General features: G+C 37.6%; 1 protein-coding gene and 1 long non-coding RNA gene across 4 annotated transcripts in view; one reads left to right on the top strand and one right to left on the bottom strand.

Moving 5' to 3' along the window:
• Positions 1 to 5,181, bottom strand: part of LOC129030605 (uncharacterized) — a 15,952-nt gene extending 10,771 nt beyond the window's left edge. For 2 of the 3 annotated variants that reach the window (XR_008500710.2, XR_008500708.1), the window contains exon 1: positions 4,809 to 5,181. This is a non-coding gene — a long non-coding RNA (uncharacterized LOC129030605). Of the gene's footprint in view, positions 1 to 75 lie in introns of all 3 variants that reach the window. The other variant, XR_008500709.2, reaches the window with a different exon arrangement.
• On the top strand, positions 5,136 to 20,069 carry DR1 (down-regulator of transcription 1). Its single transcript, XM_054476094.2, has 3 exons — positions 5,136 to 6,123; positions 13,172 to 13,335; positions 17,968 to 20,069. Exons 1-3 carry the CDS (start codon positions 5,904 to 5,906, stop codon positions 18,112 to 18,114), a joined length of 531 nt encoding a protein of 176 aa, XP_054332069.1. The 5' UTR covers positions 5,136 to 5,903; the 3' UTR covers positions 18,115 to 20,069.

Here is a 20,069-nt window from a genome sequence, read left to right as displayed (position 1 = left end):
CCTGTGGTCATTCTCTAAATATTTCCTTAGTCTTCTGCTCTTCTCCCTTTGCAATCACTGTCTATAATCACTCACCTATAATTTGGCTTCAACTTGTCCTTTCTGTGAAACATACTCAGATCTATATACCTAATCCTGATCACTCCATCTGTGTCTTTTCAATCTCATCCTCCTCCATTTCCTTGAGCTTCATTTTGCTTTCATTTTCAATCTACTTCTCTTCTCTGGCTCCTTTCCCTTGAGCTACACGTGCCTTTGCAATTCCTCCTTGACCCTGCTTCTTCCTTAAGGTGTTTTCTCATTGCTCCCTTTTCCTTTACCACCGAACTTTTTGAAAGAGTACTCTCTGCTGCCTGGCTCTAGTTCTCCCCCTCATTCCTCTTCAGTTCGTTGCATGTTGACTTCCGATCTGTCTTCCTGAATTTTACTTCAGTAACACTATCTTTGATCCCCTTCCAACAATGCCTCTCTGTGGCATCTCACACTCTTGCAACTCTCTCCCCACGACTTCCTTTACATAATGCTTCTTGGTTTCTATCAAATCTTTCCTCAAATATTTTCTTCTTTTTGCTTTCTGTCTTTGAACATTTTTCAAAAAATTCTACCATCCTTAAAGGTCTTCATCCAGTTTCAAAGTTAACAAATATTTACTGAGTGCCAAGGACTGTCCTGGCTCTGGGGATGCAGAAATAAACCAGACCCTCACTGGCTCTGGGTACTTACAGTCTAGCTTAAACAAACCCTGCTATAGAGGGACTTGTTACATAGCCCTACTATATGATCCCACATCTCCGCTGTCCAACTCTCACGGGATACATCCATTTGGATGGCTATTTCTTTCTCTCCATCCAAATCTACCTCTTCTTAGCTATCATTGTTCCCACCTCCATTATTATTTAGGCATGGTCCTCCTATCTCACGGTAGATGCAGGCAGAAGCTAAATCCTGTAAATTCTGTTTCCAAATGCCTCTAATTTGTTTCTTTTATCTTATTATCACCAAACTTTCTTTGTTCAGGTCTACATCATTACTATTCTTACAATAGCTTAATAATTAATGTTCTTGTCTCTGTCCATTCCAGACCATCTCATATGCGAACTCAAACTAATCTTTTTAAACATTATTGTTTATGTCATCCCCCTTCTCAAAAATGTTCACTAACTCTTTCCACTGCTTACAAAAGGATCTCCAGACTTCTTAAAAGGATGTGGAAAGAATTGAGACTTTGTAGTCAGAAAGCTTGGGTTGCATTTCCAATCTGCCACTTATTCACTCTGTGACCTTGAATAATCTCACTGGGCTTCAATTTTCCCATCCATCAATTGGGATTAATGACTAGTTATAAAGACCAAATACATGTGAAAGTGCTTTATATTTTTAAAGTCCTATAATGAATATAACCTTTTTTCCTTTTTTTTTTTAATTTAGAGATAGTTACCAAATTACAAATAGCTTCAGCTTTGGAGTTAAATAACAACCTGGTTTGAAATTTGAGCTCCATTACTTATTATCTGTGAGACTTTGAACAAATTAGTAAAACTCTCTGAGACTGTTTTCCCCCCATGTCAAAACACCTATTTTGCATGGCTATATGGAAATTAAATGAAATAGCAAATATGAAAACTTTCGGCCCAGTGTATAATTCATATCAGGCACTGATCTGTTTTCTTTTTGCCCTAACCTACTTTTCCTGCATCATATACCACTACACCTCTTTACAAACCTTACTAATAGAGCCACTCTAGACTACTTTATTTCTCCAAGCCATACAATGTACTTTTGTGTTTTTTCTTCAGCTACATGCTCTTTCCTTCTCTATCAAAATTGTACTCAATCTTCAAGGTGCAGTTAAAATATCCAGTCCTCCATAAAACCCTTTGTACTTCACAACTAGTGTGTTAATCACTTCTTCCCATGCATTCTTAGCCTGTATATTTTATCACAGTATTTATTTCAATCTGGTTTATATTCTGCTTCTCCCACCAGATTATAGGGTCTTCAAGAACAAGGTAGGAGTTATATTCATCTTTATTTCTCCCACATCATAGTCAGGACACTAGACAGTTATTGAATGAATGTAGAAATCAGATGCTGTCTTCTCTTTCTGCTTTCTATAGGACACCACTTCTATAAATGCCTGCCCAAACATGTGCAAAAGCAAGCACATCTTCTCTAAACAGCTCTCTTTCAACTCCACTGTTTTTGACAGTGACACTCCCCTAACCCTACCCTGAGGCTAAACTTTTTTTTTTCCTTTTCTTGAGACAGGGTCTCACTCTGTCACCTAGGCTGGAGTGTAGTAGCGTGATCATGGCTCACTGCAGCCTCAACCTCCTGGGCTCAAGTGATCCCCCCACCTCAGCCTCCCAAGTAGCTAGGATCACAGGTGTGCACCACCACACCTAGACAACATGAAAAAAAAAATGTTTCATATATATGCTTTCTCTCTGAAACTCTTAAAGCTTAATAAGGAGATGTTCTCTTTGTCCTTAAAAGCCTATTTATAATACAGATACATATAGTGTACTATAAATAACTATTTAAATATGGGCTACAGATTAGCATATTTTATGACATATCACACTGGTATTTATATCCAATTAAATTTCTCTCAGCCACATATGTAATAAACTAGTTACACGGTTCATTACTAGTTGAAGACTGACCAAGCCTGATAAAGATGATAATAGACACTAACATTATATAACACTTCATACTATAAAAAGTACTTTCACACAACTCTCATTTGATTTTGAATCCTGTGTGTTACATAATATTTCTATATCTGAACTGAAGAAAATGAGGCTTGGAGAGTGACTTGTCTAAGTAAAAAAAAAGCTGGGACTGGAACCTACAACTCTTTACTACACATTCAATTCTGTTTATGCTACCACAGAAGCCTGTAGCAATAAACTATTACTGAAATAATGTGTGCTCTACTCATCTATTTAGCATAAGTCTATAAAGAACATAAATGTTACATGAAAAAGCAAAGTTATTATAGTTTTTTCAGGAGAGACAAGATATGGGTCAGTGACACTGTGACAATTCGGGACATTTTTTGCCAGCCAGCTTTTTCAGATTGATAAACTTGTCAAGGTCAAGATAAATTTAGGCACCATAATAAATCTTTAAATCAACAGTAAACTGACAAAAAAAAAAAAAAACAACCCACCACTTCATAAAGTTTGTTTTTTTTTTTTTTTTTTGAGATAGAGTCTTGCTCTGTCTCCCAGGCTGGAGTGTAGTGGTACAATCTTGGCTCACTACAACCTTTGCCTCCAGGGTTCAAGCGATTCTCCTGCCTCAGCCTCCCAAGTAACTGGGATTACAGGTGCCCACCACCACACCCAGCTAATTTTTGTATTTTTAGATGAGGTGAGGGTTCGCCATGTTGGCCAGGCTGGTCTCGAACTCCTGAGCTTAAGTGATCCGCCCACCTTGGCCTCTCAAAAGTGCTGGTATTACAAGCATGAGCCACCATGCCCAGTCTGAAAAAAATTTAATTAAAATACTGTTTTTAATTAAAGAAATTTTGTTTTGACTAAATTTAGTAGCACTGAAAAACAAATGTCTACACTTCAGAAATTAAAGAACCAGTAAGTTGTCCTGGAGAAAATGCTAAATGAAAAAATAGCATAATAAACTCTAATGTCTTCTTGAGAGCAGCATATAGGGCTCAGACAGAACGTTTTAAGAAAACATTGTCAATAAGCCAGTTGCCATCATATGTATCAAGGGTAATGAAACTGATGAACCAAAGTGACAAAATGGATTTCAACGGTGTCTTGTTTAGTTTTTAGAAATTCCAACATCCCACTATTTATAGTATAGCCTCTTCTTCCACATGACAGTATGACAGACTCAGTTTTTTGTCTTTTTTTTTTTTTTTTTATCTTTTTTGAGACAAAGAATCTTGCCCTGTCACCCAGGCTGGAAGTGCAGTGGCACAATCGCAGCTCACTGCAGCCTTGACCCCCGGCTCAATTGATCCTCCCGCCTCACCCTCCAGAGTAGCCGGGACTACGGGTGCCTGCCACCAAGCCTGGTGAAAAAAAAAACCCGTAAGTGTTTCATACTGTCATATAGAAGAAGAGGCTATACTATAAACAGTGGGATGTTGGAATATATATATATATATATTTTTTTTTTTTTGTAGGGACGGGTCTCACTATGTTGCCCAGGCGGGTCTTGAACTCCTGGGCTCATGTAATCCCCCTGCCTCAGCCTCCCAAAGTGTTGGGTTTACAGGTATGATGAGCCATAGCGCCCGGCTGACACACTTTTTTTTTTAATGCAATTTCTGTTTAGACCTTGACACCTGTTGATATTACTAGTCACTATGGAAAGAAGCAAAAACAGTTGCTTAAGATGCTCTAACACATTTTTTCCCCTGTAGAAGCCAACATGGAATACACCATGAAAACTGTCTAAATGGGAACCTTCTAATATAGCTCATTGTATGCCATGCATTTCCACTCCATTTCCACTACGTTGGAACTGACTTCTACTTTCCTACTTAGCCATTAGGCGACTTAGTTGCCTCTAGGCAAGTAACTTCTCTGAAATGTTTCATTTTCCATGAAGTTTAAAAAAAAAAAAAAAAGGTGGAGGACTTTAGAGAGCTTTGAACCGAATAGGGTCTATCAGACATCTTCAAAAGCTTTTTCTCCAGACGACGCAGAAACAGGCACACGGGGTTCTGCTTTCCCCACCTCCCACTCCCAAGCCCAGGTCCCCATTCTTCTCACTTTCAATCCTCATTTGGGCTCCTAAAGGAATAGCAAAGAGAGTTATTTTATCAATACCAGCGCTCCTCTGTCCCCAAATCCAGCTAGGGAAGGGTTCGGAGGCCTCAGCTACTTGAGAGAGGGTAGAGACGATCCTTCCTCGCTCATCTGCCCAGCCACCCACCCCTTCCGAGATCTAGCGTCCGGACCCCAGACCAAGCGCGTGCTTGGAGCTCTCCGGTACAGTGAGGCGCGCGCTTGCCCGGCTAGGGCCCCTGTGAAGGAATGAGATCCCGAGGTGCTTGCCAGGACCGCAGCAGGCGGAAGCTGCTGGCAGCGCGAACGGGAGGCTCCAACCGGCGTGGGTGGGGGAAGGGCGGCAGCCACACCCGGAAGTCGGTCCGGGAGGGAGGGGGAAATCTGAGGGAACGAGGCTTCCGGTGGCGCAAAGGGTGTCGGGAGCGGCTTCCTGCAAACCTTCCCTGGCCTCTGGAGGGACCACCGTTGCCGCCGCTTCGGCTTCCGCGATCTGCGTTTGGGCTACGCGGCCACGGCGGCAGCCACTGCGACTCCCACTGTGCCTGGCTCTGTCCATATTAGTTCCCAGGCGGCCGTCGCCGCTCCAGCAGCGGCAGCGGCAGCGGCGGACATGTTGTGAGGCGGCGGCGCGGGTGTCTGAAGGATGGTTTGGCCGAGGCGGCGGCAACGGCTGCTGGCGGCAGCGGCAGCGGGGTCTCGGGCTCTATAGAGCCGAGCCCGCTGGGTACCCGCCCGGTACCGCGGCGAGGCCAGTGCCCCTGGATCTTGCCTCTGCTCCGACGCCGTTGGGGACCAGTTAGGCGACAGCGCCCGCCCCTCTGAGGAGACACGGAGGTGGTTCCCCAGCCGCTGAAATTTCCGGACCACCGCGCTTTCCCCTCCTCAGCCTGGGCTGTGCTCTCTCTAGAATCCTCAGGCCCCCACTTTCTTCCCAAACTCATCCTAAATCTCTCACACACGCGAGTGTTCCTAGCCCTCAAGCCAGCTGCTCCTCCGTTCATTTTCTGCACCCTCTTAGCAAAGCCCCCCCCCGGGATCACTCTCCGAGGGCGGCTTTTTGAGAAATCTCCGTGGAGTAGTGGACCAGAGCTGGGGAGTTTTTAAAAGCCGGGGCGCGAGAAACAGGAAGGTACTATGGCTTCCTCGTCTGGCAACGATGATGATCTCACTATCCCCAGAGCTGCTATCAATAAAATGATCAAAGAGACTCTTCCTAATGTCCGGGTGGCCAACGATGCTCGAGAGCTGGTGGTGAACTGCTGCACTGAATTCATTCACCTTATATCTTCTGAAGCCAATGAGATTTGTAACAAATCGGAAAAGAAGACCATCTCACCAGAGCATGTCATACAAGGTAAGTCGTGTGTGGGAACTGGTTTGAATGAGGTTCTAGGGTAGCAGTCTGCTAATCGCGTGACCCTTTCGTGTCAAAGCCTTCATTTCCTCTTCCCTGGTAAGTAACTTAATGAAAAAGCCAGACTGGCATGTAGGCAGCCGGTGCTTTAAAAACAATCCCTTTGTAGCATTTTTGCAGTACTTTTCATCCAGCGAATACATGTAAGGAGTGCAAACATTTAGGTCAACGTCCCCAAAACATAAAGAATAAGAGTGGATCTTACTTTACAGCCAGGTAAGCCGAAGCAACAAGAATTGCTTGCCTGAAGTTGAACTTAGATAATAATTAAGGAACTCAGAAGTTCTCCTTTGGAAAGTTAAAATTCAGACGGAGGAACTTCAAGCATGGGTGGAGACAGAGCACCCCTTCCCCACCTGACCTTTCACCAATGTAGAGGAAAAGATTTATTTTCTGAACACATGAATTAAAAAATTCTTAACATACAATGGGTTCAACGTTGTCAAGTTTATCGTTGTTGAATAAAAGGTGTATGTTTTCTGCCCTAAAAATGGTTTGATGGTACGTTCATGAATGAGTTACCAAAGAACTCCTGTTCCATTCTGTAAGAAAAGGGTGAACTTTAAATTTTCGTTTTTTTCTTTTCGTTTGCTTTTATGTCGTTTGCTTTGTTCTATTCTGTAGAGATAAGTTTTAAAATCTTTGATTGAAAGTTTATGCAAGTTTTTTTTTTTTAACGGAAAATTTCCCCGTCCTTTCCTGCTGTCATTCCTAGTTGAATGTATACACTTAGGCTTTTATGGAACAGCACTTCTGAAAACTTCAACAGTTTCTTTTATCCTGGAAAGGATTTGGTCCCGTAATAGGGATTTGGGGGACTGTATTCTGGTGGTTTCAGAGAGGAGAAACATATTTTCTAGTCATAATGTCTCGGGAATGTACCTTTTGCGGTATTTTTACATGTACTCTTGTGAAAGAGTTGTACTCAATTTGAGGTGAGAACTTGCCTTTCGTAATAATCTAATTAAAATTATTGATTGCTTGTGAAATCAGGGAAAAATGGTTAATTTTAATCATTTTGATAGGCAGATGGTTGTCTATCACTTAATTTTTATAATTTAACTTTTTAAAATGTGACTTTCCTGTTGTACTGAAGTAGAGAACACATCTGCTTGTATTGACCATATCCAATATTTTACTGTCAATGTTGACAAAAGGATTAAATGATTCATTTTTAATCCTTTATGACGTCTTGAAAGTAGTTTTAAAATATATCCTGCCATTTCAGTACATAAGGAGAAAAATCCCTAGGAAAAAGCATATTCGATTCTTAAAACTAGTACTAGTTTTTTTTTTTCTACTTGTTTGGTGTGCTGAATACTCTAGCAAGTAAAATGAAAGCCAAGTTGTCTATTTTTTCCCTTGTGTATTTATTTTTACATTATATGTGTGATTGCTGTCATAAGTCTTTCACAAGATTATCCAGCACAGATAGCTATAATTTCTTTTTACAACTCATAAAAAGGAAAAAGAACCTTTATCAACATTGCCTTTCTAATGAAAATTGCAAAAGATTTCAGCAGGGTCTGCCTAAACATTTGTTTACACTACAGAAGTGGGGATCGTTCCAAAAACCTAATAACACATTACAGTCTGTCTTCTTGGGGAGAGTTGATTCTTTTCTAGGATATATTTAGATTTCTGATTGACATGATGGAATAGAAGTGCAGCTGTAGCAAGCAGTATGCTAAATAATTCAACTTTGGAATATACTAAATTCAGTTTAATGTGTGAGTCAGAAAGCTATAGTGAAAAAGCATTTCCATTGTGTAATGAAGATGATTTGTTTTTAAAAATCATGTATTGACGTGTTACCTTAAATTTAAAAATTTACCTTTTTTTCTTGTATTATGCTATTCTTAAAAGTGGATAAGAATCTACATTTTCGCCCAAGAATTCTCCCTAGTTGGGGTTGTAGACTTTATACATTTATAATCTCATATTGCTTAATTATTCCAAAGAAGTTTTGTTTTGAGAGATTACATTTTTAAAGAAATTCTTAAGGTTTATATGTTTTAGGTGTTTGAAGTGTGTTCCTATACACTAATCATAATAGGACATTTTTATACTTTTCTGTCAGCATTGATTAGGAACGTAAAATATATCCAAATGGAATAAATGTACATTTTAAAGTGGTATGATTCTCACATGTTGAAGTTTGGGTTTTTAGTGATAAGTTTAATGAATTAGACTTTGCTTCAGGACATTTCACTTGTTCGTTTCCCACCTTGCTTTATCTTGTCTGAGCAAATTAAGCATTCTGAGATAGTTCTGTAAAATGCAAGTTAAAGTTGAACTAATTTTATCACCAGGATATCTGTGAAATAACTTATTTAAAAAAAATTTTTTTTTCTGTTTTGCTTATTTTGAGTTTAAGAAAGTAGACTTGGTATTGAAGACCATAGATACATGAATAGAGGGAGTTCTAAGCTATAAAAGGTGTTCCTATTTTGTTGCAGTTTTTTGTGAACATGTGTTCTTGAATGAGTTCTAACATGTTCTGTTGCCTTATAGAAAGAATTGACATTGAGAGTCAGTTGTAAGTTCTGCACTGAGAATTCTTTAACCTTAGGGAAATCTTTTAACTAACGTTTTCTTATTTATGTACAAATAATACTTGATTTCAGATATTACTTGTAATTTTTGAGAATTAGTCAGGGGTTGAGAACCTTACATGAAATATCTCCCCTCACATTTATGAGAATTGTAACTGAAAGTAGTAAAAGTTTGAAAGAGTATCTGAGAATTTGTGTCTTCAGCCGTTGAGTTGCTCCAAGCTGTCTTATGTTGAAGGAGTTTTTAAAAAATTCCTCTCCTTCTCACACTAGTACCTTTGTAAGATAACATGAAAATAGATCACTGGAAAAGATGAGGGAAAGACCAACACTCAATTTTTTACTATTCGATTCAATAGACATAAAATTATTTTGTCAAATTGCAATGAAGATACTTAAATGCTTTGAATTTCCATACTTAACTAATGTTAACCATTAGGAGCAGTTTTGGCTAAGTGGACCACAGTTTGAGAACCTCTGCTCTAAAGCCTAAACCAGTCTCTGTTGGAAAGTGGACGTAAGTAGTAAATAATCGTTTATACAGATATTTTTTCCGAAGGGACACATCTAATTTGCACTGCAAAATTTATCACATAATCAAATGCTTTTCAAGTTAGGATTTTATTAATAGTTTTCTTTAAATTAATATATCTTTTGTTTCTGTTTTCCTTCTGCCACCCTACAATTACTTATTGAATACTACCAATTATTTGGCATCATGCTAGGTACTACTAAGGATATTAAGATAAATGATACTCAATTCCTTCTCTGCCATTAGTCTCTTATTGTTGTCCAAGATTTCCAGTAGTGATACCATGAAGGACATGGTTCTTAAGGGTCTTCAGAAACCTTTGCCAGGCTAATGAGCCAAGAAGTCACTTTGACCTACATCCTCTTAAGTATTTTATGTGAAATACATTAGTTGCTTCCTTCCCACAAACAAAAGAAAATGGAGAAATTAGAGAATGCTTATTTATGTAGTATTTAAAAGGTACTGTATATCACATAATTTTAAAAATGAAAAACATGTTTTATGCATATGAAGTATAAAGTGATTCACGTAAATTCATATTATGACAGAACCTTTCAGGAGTACATCACTTTGTAAAATAAGATAAGCCTATATGAAGATTATTGTTGCTTCGAAGAAATTTTTACTTTTTTTTTGTTTTTTGAATAGCTGTCTTGTTAACATCTGTCTTTTAAGCTGAAAAATGTGCTAAGTATTTTTTCCCCTAATGTACACCATGGACTTTTCTGGTTGTAGTTTTGAGATACACAGCATAGGGTGACAGATAGTGATGTGTGTTAGTTTTACTCACAAATTTTTAAAAAAATATTTTTCTGTTTTAGAAAGATGAGATCCTTAGAAATAGGGCCATCAATAGTCCATAAGGTCTCTTTGTACAAATTAGAAAAAGGCACTCCTTCCTTAAAAAGCATTACTGCTGTCTGCCAGAAAAAGGATCACAGTAAACATACAAATTTATGGTATTTACAATAAGAATGGCCTTTAGTATGTTGTGTACTGAACAACCTACCTAACTGTATGTAAATGATGGCCCTGCTTGGGAGCCATTTCCTTTATCCTTTAATATGCTCTTTGAGTAAAATGGGAATGATAACTAATACATGATAGCAAATGATGTAAAATATCTCCCTATTTAGAAGGTATTATGTCCAGTTATTGATATCTGTTAGCCAAATGTGTTTAAAATTAAAGTCAATGAAATTTTTGAAATTAAATTTATGGCTGCTCCTTTTCAACCATTTTATTGAGAGTATAGTTTTTACACATGGCAACTCTTTGAATAATATTAAATGTTAACCTTGGACCTACTTGCCAGTTTCTTGAAAGCAGTGTTCTCAGCCTTAAATGTTTTTAAAGGTAGTTAGATATTTAAAAAAAATTTTTAATCCAAGCCCTCCATGGTTAAAAATAGCTTGGATTGGATTTTCTTTTTTCTTTTTTTTTTTTTTTTTTTTGAGACAGAGTCATGCTGTCAAGCTGGAGTGCAGTGGTGTGATCTCGGCTCACTACAAGCTCTGCCTCCCGGGTTCAAGCAATTCTCATGCCTTAGCCTCCTGAGTAGCTGGGATTACAGACGTGTGTCACCACGCCTGGCTAATTTTTGTATTTTTTGTAGAGGCAATGTGTTGCCATGTGGGCCAGGCTTGTCTCTAACTCCTGACTTCAAGTAATCCCCGAGCCTTGGCCTCCCAGAGTGCTGGGATTACAGGCATGAGCCACCATGGCTGGCTGGCTTGGATTTCCTTAATGTCTAGTATAGTAATTATGGTATTTTGAAGGGTTGTCTCTCCATTATGTTGATTTGTTAATTTTATAAATTTAATATTTTATAAATATGCTTGTCCAGCTTTAATTTAAATATGATATTATATAGCTATACATTTATTTAGGTCCTGTACACTTATGAGGGTACTCTTTTAAATTTAAAATAAAAAATAAAGATGAGAAATACATAGTCTGAGTTGGTTGAGTGATTCTTAGGTGCTAGACACTGTTAAATGCCTTATATTAATTACCTGTTGATTCCTACAACCCTAAAACTAATAACAATATATTTATTGCTTCATTTTTAATTTTTAAGAGGCAGGGTCTTGCTCTGTCACCCAGGTTGGAGTGCAGTGCCACAGTCATAGTTTACTGTGGCCTCAAACTCCTGGGCACAAGTGATCTTCCTGCCTCAGCCTCCTGAGTAGCTGGGACTACAGGCGCCTGCCACCACGCCGGCTAATTTTTTTGTATTTTTAGTAGAGACGGGGTTTCACCCTGTTAGCCAGGATGGTCTCGATTTCCTGACCTCATGATCTGCCCGCCTTGGCCTCCCAAAGTGCTGGGATTATAGGCGTGAGCCACCGTGCCTGGCCATGTTGGTGAATTTGATATACAGAACTTAGAATAATGCCTTTCTGAAGTTTTTAGGGAGGTCAGGGGGAGTGAGTTAACTTAATAATAGGACAGTACTATGCTTTTTGGCATCAGATTATTTCTAAAGAAGGTTGATGAAAACAGCTTAACATTTGAAATAATTAAAGTTGTAAATCATTCAAAATATCTTAAAAACCACAGTTTGCATGGGCATGTAGATTTGTAAAGGTGTTTTTGGCATTCTCCCAGAAGAGCAAATCCCTGAAGTTAGAAGTGAGAGCATATATACTAAAAGGAGTCTGGTTCAACATAATGATTGAAAGACTTCAAGAACTGATGACTTAAATTGATTTACTGTGTTTTTTACCACCTATGTTTCATCATTGGTTCACAATACAAAATATGCCTTTGGGGCATTAGTCAATATACCAAAACTATAAAATATAATTTTAAATACTGTGACCCAAAAGGAAATTTTATGCCTTGTCTTTTCTGGATTACAGAAGGTATTTAGGGTGTGTGATTTTTTTTTTTTTTTTTTTTTGAGACAGGGTCTTGCTCTGTCATCCAGGCTGGAGTACAGTAATGCAGTCATGGCTCGTGACATCCTCAATCTCCTGGACTTAAGCAATCCTCTCACCTCAGCCTCCTGAGTAGCTGGAACCATAGGCACGAGCCACCACACTCGACTAATTTTTTTACTTTTTGTAGAGACGAGGTCTTGCCATGTTGCCCGTGGTGGTCTTGAACTCCTGGACTAAAGGGATCCTCCCACCTTGGCCTCCCAAAGTACTGGAATTACAGGCAAGAGCTACCATGCCTAGCCCATTTTTTTTTTCCTTATAAAATTTCCTTTCTAAATATGAAAAGGGAAGAAAAATTTTTATTAGTGCTTCTTGTATCTTTATAGTCTTTCAGCTCAGTTTTTTTGCCACATCATTTAAATATGTTTTTATTTTTCCTGTTAAGTTTTATTTTCAAGAGAAACCTGTTGGCTGACTATAAGTGCTGAATTTCATGACTTTTATTTCCACCAGTATTTTTTAAACTTGGCAGTTTGAGTATCTGCTAAAAATAGCTTCCTGTTGGTATATTGGACAAAAGAAAAACTTCTGTTCTTTTATTCTGTCCTACCAGAACTTAGTAGAGAATGTGTTACCAGCCTATTTTTTCTAAGTCAAATGACACAAAATGTTTTTTCTTACTAAAACCATATGTTCTTATAATGGGCTTCTTTTTCCTCCCTGCTTACAGGAAATGCTTTGGTCTTTTAAAAATTGGTCAGAATGAAAAGTGAAGGCATGTGCCTAGGTTCTTCAAGTTTTAACTGATTTGCCACCTAATATTTAGCAGATTGATAAAATATTTGTCTTGGCTGCCCAGACAGTTGTTGTACAACTATAAAATAGGTAAAATTATTAGAAAACAGCAAAACATTCCCCTCCCCCAAAGAAAAGCCCACGAAAACTTTGTGGTCTACAGGTTGGGTGAAAGCTGTGTTTTATCACCCTTTCATATTTTAATATTTTCATTTCTCTAGCACTAGAAAGTTTGGGATTTGGCTCTTACATCAGTGAAGTAAAAGAAGTCTTGCAAGAGTGTAAAACAGTAGCATTAAAAAGAAGAAAGGCCAGTTCTCGTTTGGAAAACCTTGGCATTCCTGAAGAAGAGTTATTGAGACAGCAACAAGAATTATTTGCAAAAGTAAGTAATTTATTTAAATTATTTTCCTCTGAATCCTACCCTGTTTGCTAACTGAAATTGCTTCCTATGAAGCTAGCAGCAAATATTTGGAAGGAGGGAACCTTTAATACATCAAGATTAAAGTTAACTTTAAATTATAAATGAGTCATTTTAATATGTGGGAGTGAGAATCTTAAAACAATGAAAACCTCCAAAAGAAAAGTGAATTAGGAAATACATGCCTGCTTACCTGTCTTTCACACCCCAATTTTAGAAGAAAAATACTTGGGATGGATTGAGTAGGGGGCAAGAGAGAAAAAAATATATTAGAGTAAATATCACTGAAAAATGTTCAATTTGTGGAAATGAATACAAATAAAATTTTATCAATCAACTTTTTTTTTTTGTTTTGTTTTTTTTCCCAAAGAGACAGGATCTCACCATGTTGCCCAGGCTGGAGTACAGTGGCTATTGACAGGCTTGATCAGGCACACTTCAGCCTAGAACTCCTGGGCTCAAGGGATCCTCCTGCCTCAGCCTCATGAGTAGCTGGGACTATAGATGTGCACTAGTGAGCCCAGCTCAACAGTTAGTTTTAAAGGTGTAGAAATGCTTTTATGTTCAGAGAAAAGTATCAGAGCTGATACAGGGCCATGGTACCTAAAAGTCAATTAAATTTGAAATGTAACTAGTACACAACTTTGCAGACCATTGAATAAACTACCAAATCAAGCACCTTTGCAGTAAAACCTTTGTAGAGACTTGAAATTATTTGAATTTTTTCCATGTCACAAAATTATACCAATTTGTAGTTGATTAGACCACAAAATACAGGTATGCTTAAGTTGGTTGAATTTACATATTTGATTTGCCCTGCAATTTTCTTATGAACTCTTACAATTTTTTTTTTTTTTTTTTTTTTTTGAGATGGAGTCTTGCTCTGTTGCCCAGGCTGGAGTGCAATGGTGCTATCTCGGCTCATTGCAACCTCCACCTCCCGGATTCAAGTGATTCTCCTGCCTCAGCTTCCCAAGTAGCTGGGATTACAGGCATGCACCACCACGCTTGGCTAATTTTTGTATTTTTAGTAGAAACAGGGTTGCATCCTGCTGGCCAGGCTAGTCTCAAACTCCCAACCTCAGGCGATCCGCCTGCCTTGGCCTCCCACAGTGCTGGGATTACAGGCATGAGCCACCACGCCCGGCCTTAAAATGTTTTTAGCGAAGCTCTGTTAGTTGGTTTTGAACTCTGGGTATTCCTGCCATAAAAGTAAATATGCTAGTGTGTTAGAATCAACTATTTTTCCTATTTCTTTACAAAAATGGAAGACAGTCATTATTAGGGAGAATGGCTGGTTTCTAATTTCCTAAGCAAAATAAAGTTTTTGTTTACTGTAAAAGTTGTCTTATCCTTGTTTTTTCTAATATCTATAGTCTTTTCCTTACTTATTTCTTCCTCTTTGCCTTTAACCATATACGGGTCTTCTGCATCTCCTTGTATCCCCCAAACCCGTTCATCTTTTGCTATAATGATCTGTGTTACCCACCAAGCAAGGTGGCACCTTCCTGTAGTCCCAGTTACTCGGGAGATGGAGGCAGGACAATCCCTTGAGGCTAGGAGTTGAAGGTTGCAGTGCGTAACAACTATGCCTGTAAGTAGCCACTGCACTTTAGTCTGGACAACATAGCAAGACCCCATCTCTAAAATAAATAAATAAATAATGATCAGCACTACCATTTTTTGAAAATGTACAATCACTTATTCCTCAAATTTAACTTCTGTCCTACCACAGAGACATTTAATCACCAAATTCAGTAATTTTTTTTCCTTTCAATTCTTACTCATCTGGTTTTTTAAAAATAACATTTAATGTAGACCTCTTCCTTTATTAGTCTCTGATACTATGGTTACTTGGATAGCTTTCCCCCAAGGTAATAGCTTTTCTTCTTCCACTTCACTACTGCCACCTACACCATCACCACCCTACTCCTGCCCTTCAGTCAACAAATTTCAAGTCAGAATTCAATTAACATGTCCCTACTGTATGCAAGACATATGTGGTACTGTAGATATAAAAAAATGAAGAATATATCATTATGAGACTGACTACTTGGATGAGGAAGATAACTATAATATATGAGGCTGACCACTTATGAGACAGAGATTCTGGCTGGGCATAGTGGCTCACACCTGTAATCCTAGCACTTTAGGAGGCACAGGTGGGAGAATCACTTGAGCCCAGGAGTTTGAGACCAACCTGGGCAGTATAGTGAGACCCTATCTCTACAAAAATAGAAAGAAAGAGAGAAGAAGGAAAGAGAAAGAAATCCCAAGTATGGAAACATTACATCAGATTTTGGGGGTACAGGAGTATGCCAATTAGTAAGCAATTATCTTAGCTCCAGACCCACCTTTCTATGCTCTGCTTTGTGACTGGACCTCGTATTCTGCAAGCCATATGTTTCTTTGCTAGCTGACTCTCCATTAGACTCTGTTGCCAGTATGGGGCTCTCGTGGGAGATTGCATGGATGGAGGAAGAGAAAGGGCTCTCTCTTACTTTCTCTTGTCTTTCAGTTCCTTTGAACAACCCAGCAACACTTCTTCACCCTGGTTGCATCAGTTTTCCTGTAGCAGAGACTGAACCCAGTTTGCATTTTCTCTAATACACCACCAGCCTGAACCCACACCCCATCCCCCTACTCTGGCGGTGTGGATCCCAACCCTTGGGGCCCTCCTCCAAGCGCAGATATATTAGTACTAGCTTATCTATGCCCATTCTTCCGAGGTCTGAGTTTCAGTTCCATAAAGTGGTTTCTTAAGCTTCTAAATTTTAAAAATTCCAGCATTTTCCTTTATTCCCTCAGTTTTAGGGTTGGTGGCTGTTTCCTGTAGCTGCTACTTTCATGACATCTTCATGTTCTCTTCCTGCCTTTACAGCTCCCGAATAACAACTTTATACTTGTTTAACAATTCTTTATATTAAATTTTTTCCATTCCAGTAACTCATGTGACTTCTGTCTCTTGATTATACACTGACTGACACCAGGAGGAGAAAATAGTATTTCAGTTTGACTTGAAGGAAGGGTAGAATTGTAGTAAGTGGCAGGAAATTTCACACAGGATGAATGTCAGCATGAGTAAAGGTAGCAAAGATGAGGAAGTATGGTGTATATTTGGGAAACATTTTGTCTTCTAGGCTTTTTTGAAGCACAAAGTACATGTTACAAAAAAAGACTATAGAGAGGTTGGGGTAGACAATAATTTGGAAGACCTTGAACTCTAGGCTAGGAAATTTGGATTTGATTGATAACAAATGATTTTTTTTAAAATAAAATAATGACCTGATTAGAATTTATATCTAGAAATGTTTGGATAATAAAGTCATGACAGATTATTCAGAAGAGTGAGGATTGTACATGGTAAAATCTTAAATGTTACTGGTTATGCTGGGCATCACTTTTCCTGTAGCATGTTCATTCAGAAAATACGGAGGGCCTTTGTGTTAGGAATGCAACAAAGAATATGGAAACAATCTCTATTCTCAAGTGTGGTGGAAAAAAGGATATAAACTTAGATAATTCTAGAACAAAGTGGATGGATATGGGAATGCATAGGGAATTATGGTATATTAAATAGAGCATAAAATATGGCCTGGAAAGGTCAAGAAAGACTTAACTGATTTGCATTTCAAATGATGACTAGGAATTAGCTATGCATAAAGGGGAGGGTATGAGTTGGACTTAAAGAACAATTCCAAGAACAGACAGAGAAGGAGAAAAGGATTGTTTTGGCAGAATCTAATGGGAAATTGTAAGACCTTTTTAAGAACAGGTTCGTTTTTTCCCTTCTTGGTGTGGTTTTTCTGCAAACAGATGAAATTAAATTGTGAAGGAGCCTTAGCTGTTTCATAGGTAATTAATATGTATGCATCCTGGTTTCTTAAATCCTGTGGTGGTTTTTAATAGAGGATATATCAGATGAATGGATTTTAAGTAGTATCTTTTTACTAGTGTGTATACGGGAAGGATATGTATATTTGTATGTGTGTATATGCAAATGTGCATACTTACAGAGAGGGAATGAGGGACACAGAGAGATAGGCATGTAGTAGGTTAGGGAATTGTAATAGAAACTCAGAAAGAAATAACGGGTTAGCTACTGCATACATGTACAGTACTTCTTTCCTATGAGGTAGAGGTACTATACTAGAGAACTTTTAAACCATATAAATACATTTTAGATTGAAAAATGTTTGTATCAAAGTTATAATATGAGGGTACAGAAGAGTCAAGTGAAATGAAAGGAGAAGTAGAGGGAAAGAGCCAGAGGGAATATTGTGGGTTTTTGTCAACTTTTTCAACTTCGTCAGTTGAACCAAAGGTCATAAATTACGTGAAATAAAACAGGGCCATTTATAAGAGATCCAAGTTTGAGAAATTTCTTAGACCTGTGTGGTTAGAAAAAAGCAATCTCTAATTACATTTACCTATAGAGTTTATGTTCTCCAGATGTGTGACAATTACATAGTACTTGGACAATATCCAAGTATGATAATAAACTGTCTGAAATTGGCCTAATCTACATTTAACCAAAGTGTATATATTGTGGGTTTGTAAAAAATTGTTATTTTTTTTTATGTTTTGGGTGTTTAGGCTAGACAGCAACAAGCAGAATTGGCCCAACAGGAATGGCTTCAAATGCAGCAAGCTGCCCAACAAGCCCAGCTTGCTGCTGCCTCAGCCAGTGCATCTAATCAGGCGGGATCTTCTCAGGATGAAGAAGATGATGATGATATCTGAAATTCACCAGCTGAGTTTCTATTTCTTCTATAAATGTTTTTCCCTGCACAACAAAAACAGTGAAAGAAATGCTTATCTGTAATTTTGTATGCATCTTGGTGGACTTGTCATTGGTATTCTAGGGATGTCTGCTATTAAGTTTCATCTATTTTGTGCTATACATGTAAAAACTGTCTCTTTGAACTATTGAAAATTTAAGGTTCAGTATAATATCAATTTTGAATTTTTAATGGTGTTTATGAAATTTTAGATAGCAGCGAGTCCTTCATTTGATCAATAAACAGTGTTACAGATAACTTCAAGTTTATAAAAATACAGTGAACTTTCTACAAAGCTCTAAATCTGCATTTGCATTTCCTCTGCCCTTTTAACTAAACTAAAACTTGTGAATTTTAAATTATTAAGGGGGGGGTGCTGTGTGAATCAGTAGACATTGGATTGGGTTGGTGAAAGAGTTCAGTTCTGTAGTATCTGAATTTGTCTTTTAAAATGAGTACATATATAGGCAATAAATACATATGCTCAGATCAATATACTTGTTTAGAAAAACTTCAAGACATTCAAAAACTAGGAAGGAGTATGTTTAATAGTAGTTGTATAAATTTGGTGGTTTTTTTTTTATTTTGTTTCTGTTTTGTGTAGAGGTAAAAACTGTAGTTTTATTACAGCATAATTCATTTTGAGCTCCACTATGACATTTCAAAGACTACCCAGTTTGGAAGTCTGTCATGATTTTTACTCTTTCACTCCAATTCAGTAATTGTTGATAGTATTACTTACCTAGTCCATCCATACTCATATTATTCAAATATATAGGTGGGACTTTTGAAACAATTGCATTGGTTCCCTTGGTTTAACTGAGGTTTATGAATATTCAAACCTTTGCTGGGGGAAAGAAATGAAAGTTAATGAGCATGCTTGCTATGAGAGAGGGATTTTTAATTTAACTTGTAGTTATAGTTTACTTATTGTTTTTAGAATTACTTTTACATTTTCCCAACTAGATGGCCTAGAGTCCAACATTACCTTTTGAGATGACATTATTGTCTCCATCATAATTGAGTGATAGCTTTAAAAAAAAAGATTAGTTTTGCTTAAGAAGTTATGTTGCAGCTGATCAGCCCTATATGAATTAACTGATCAGCCCTATATGAAACGTAAGTTGTGTTATAACTGATCAGCCGTATATGGAACATAAATAGTTTCTACCTGCTTGTTAGAGAAGCTTTAATTTGGTTCTAATAAATAAAGTATGGTAGTGATTATAGGAATCCAGGATGTTGAAGAAATGGCATAGTGTCTATATTTTGGAAACAAAGGAAAAGTCACTTAAGATAGTATCAAGTAATTAAATTCCTATGTCAGTTGCCAAATCTTTTAAACTTATGTATTCACCAAGCCCAAAAATAGATTGTGGCTCCCAGGATTCCAATTTTAATTGGAGAGCTAAGTAAGTAAAGTTTTATAACTATTAGGTTTCTTAATGATCATATTTTGCAGTTTTAGTAAAAGGGAAATATTGTTATACATTTATTAAATATACTTCCCCCATGAAGTGAAAAGGTTAATTTTGCTGAATGTTTTAAGTTGAAGTTACTTCATGGATGTCATACCCATGAAGTGCATTTGGATGAGATAGAAGAAATTGTTTTTTAAAAAGTTTAAGTACCAAAGGTAGTCTAGTCTAGAACAATAAGTTAATACGTGTTGGCTTTTCTAATTTGTACTGTAACATCCTTATACTTTCTATTTTAAGTATATATGTTTCTTAAGTAAACAACTTAGATATTTTCCACACCTTTTTTTTTTTCTGATGCAGAGTTCAGGTTAATTAATATTTTACTGCATCTGATAATGTATTATACGTTTGAAGCCTAGTGACTTTTCATTTTGACATTCTTGTGATTTCATATGCTGTATTCTTCAAGCAATAAAATTGTGATGTGTTTTATAAA

The sequence above is a fragment of the Pongo pygmaeus genome, chromosome 1 (assembly GCF_028885625.2).
Source record: "Pongo pygmaeus isolate AG05252 chromosome 1, NHGRI_mPonPyg2-v2.0_pri, whole genome shotgun sequence".
Taxonomy (NCBI): Eukaryota; Metazoa; Chordata; class Mammalia; order Primates; family Hominidae; genus Pongo; species Pongo pygmaeus.
This window is presented reverse-complemented; position numbering and strand designations above follow the sequence as displayed.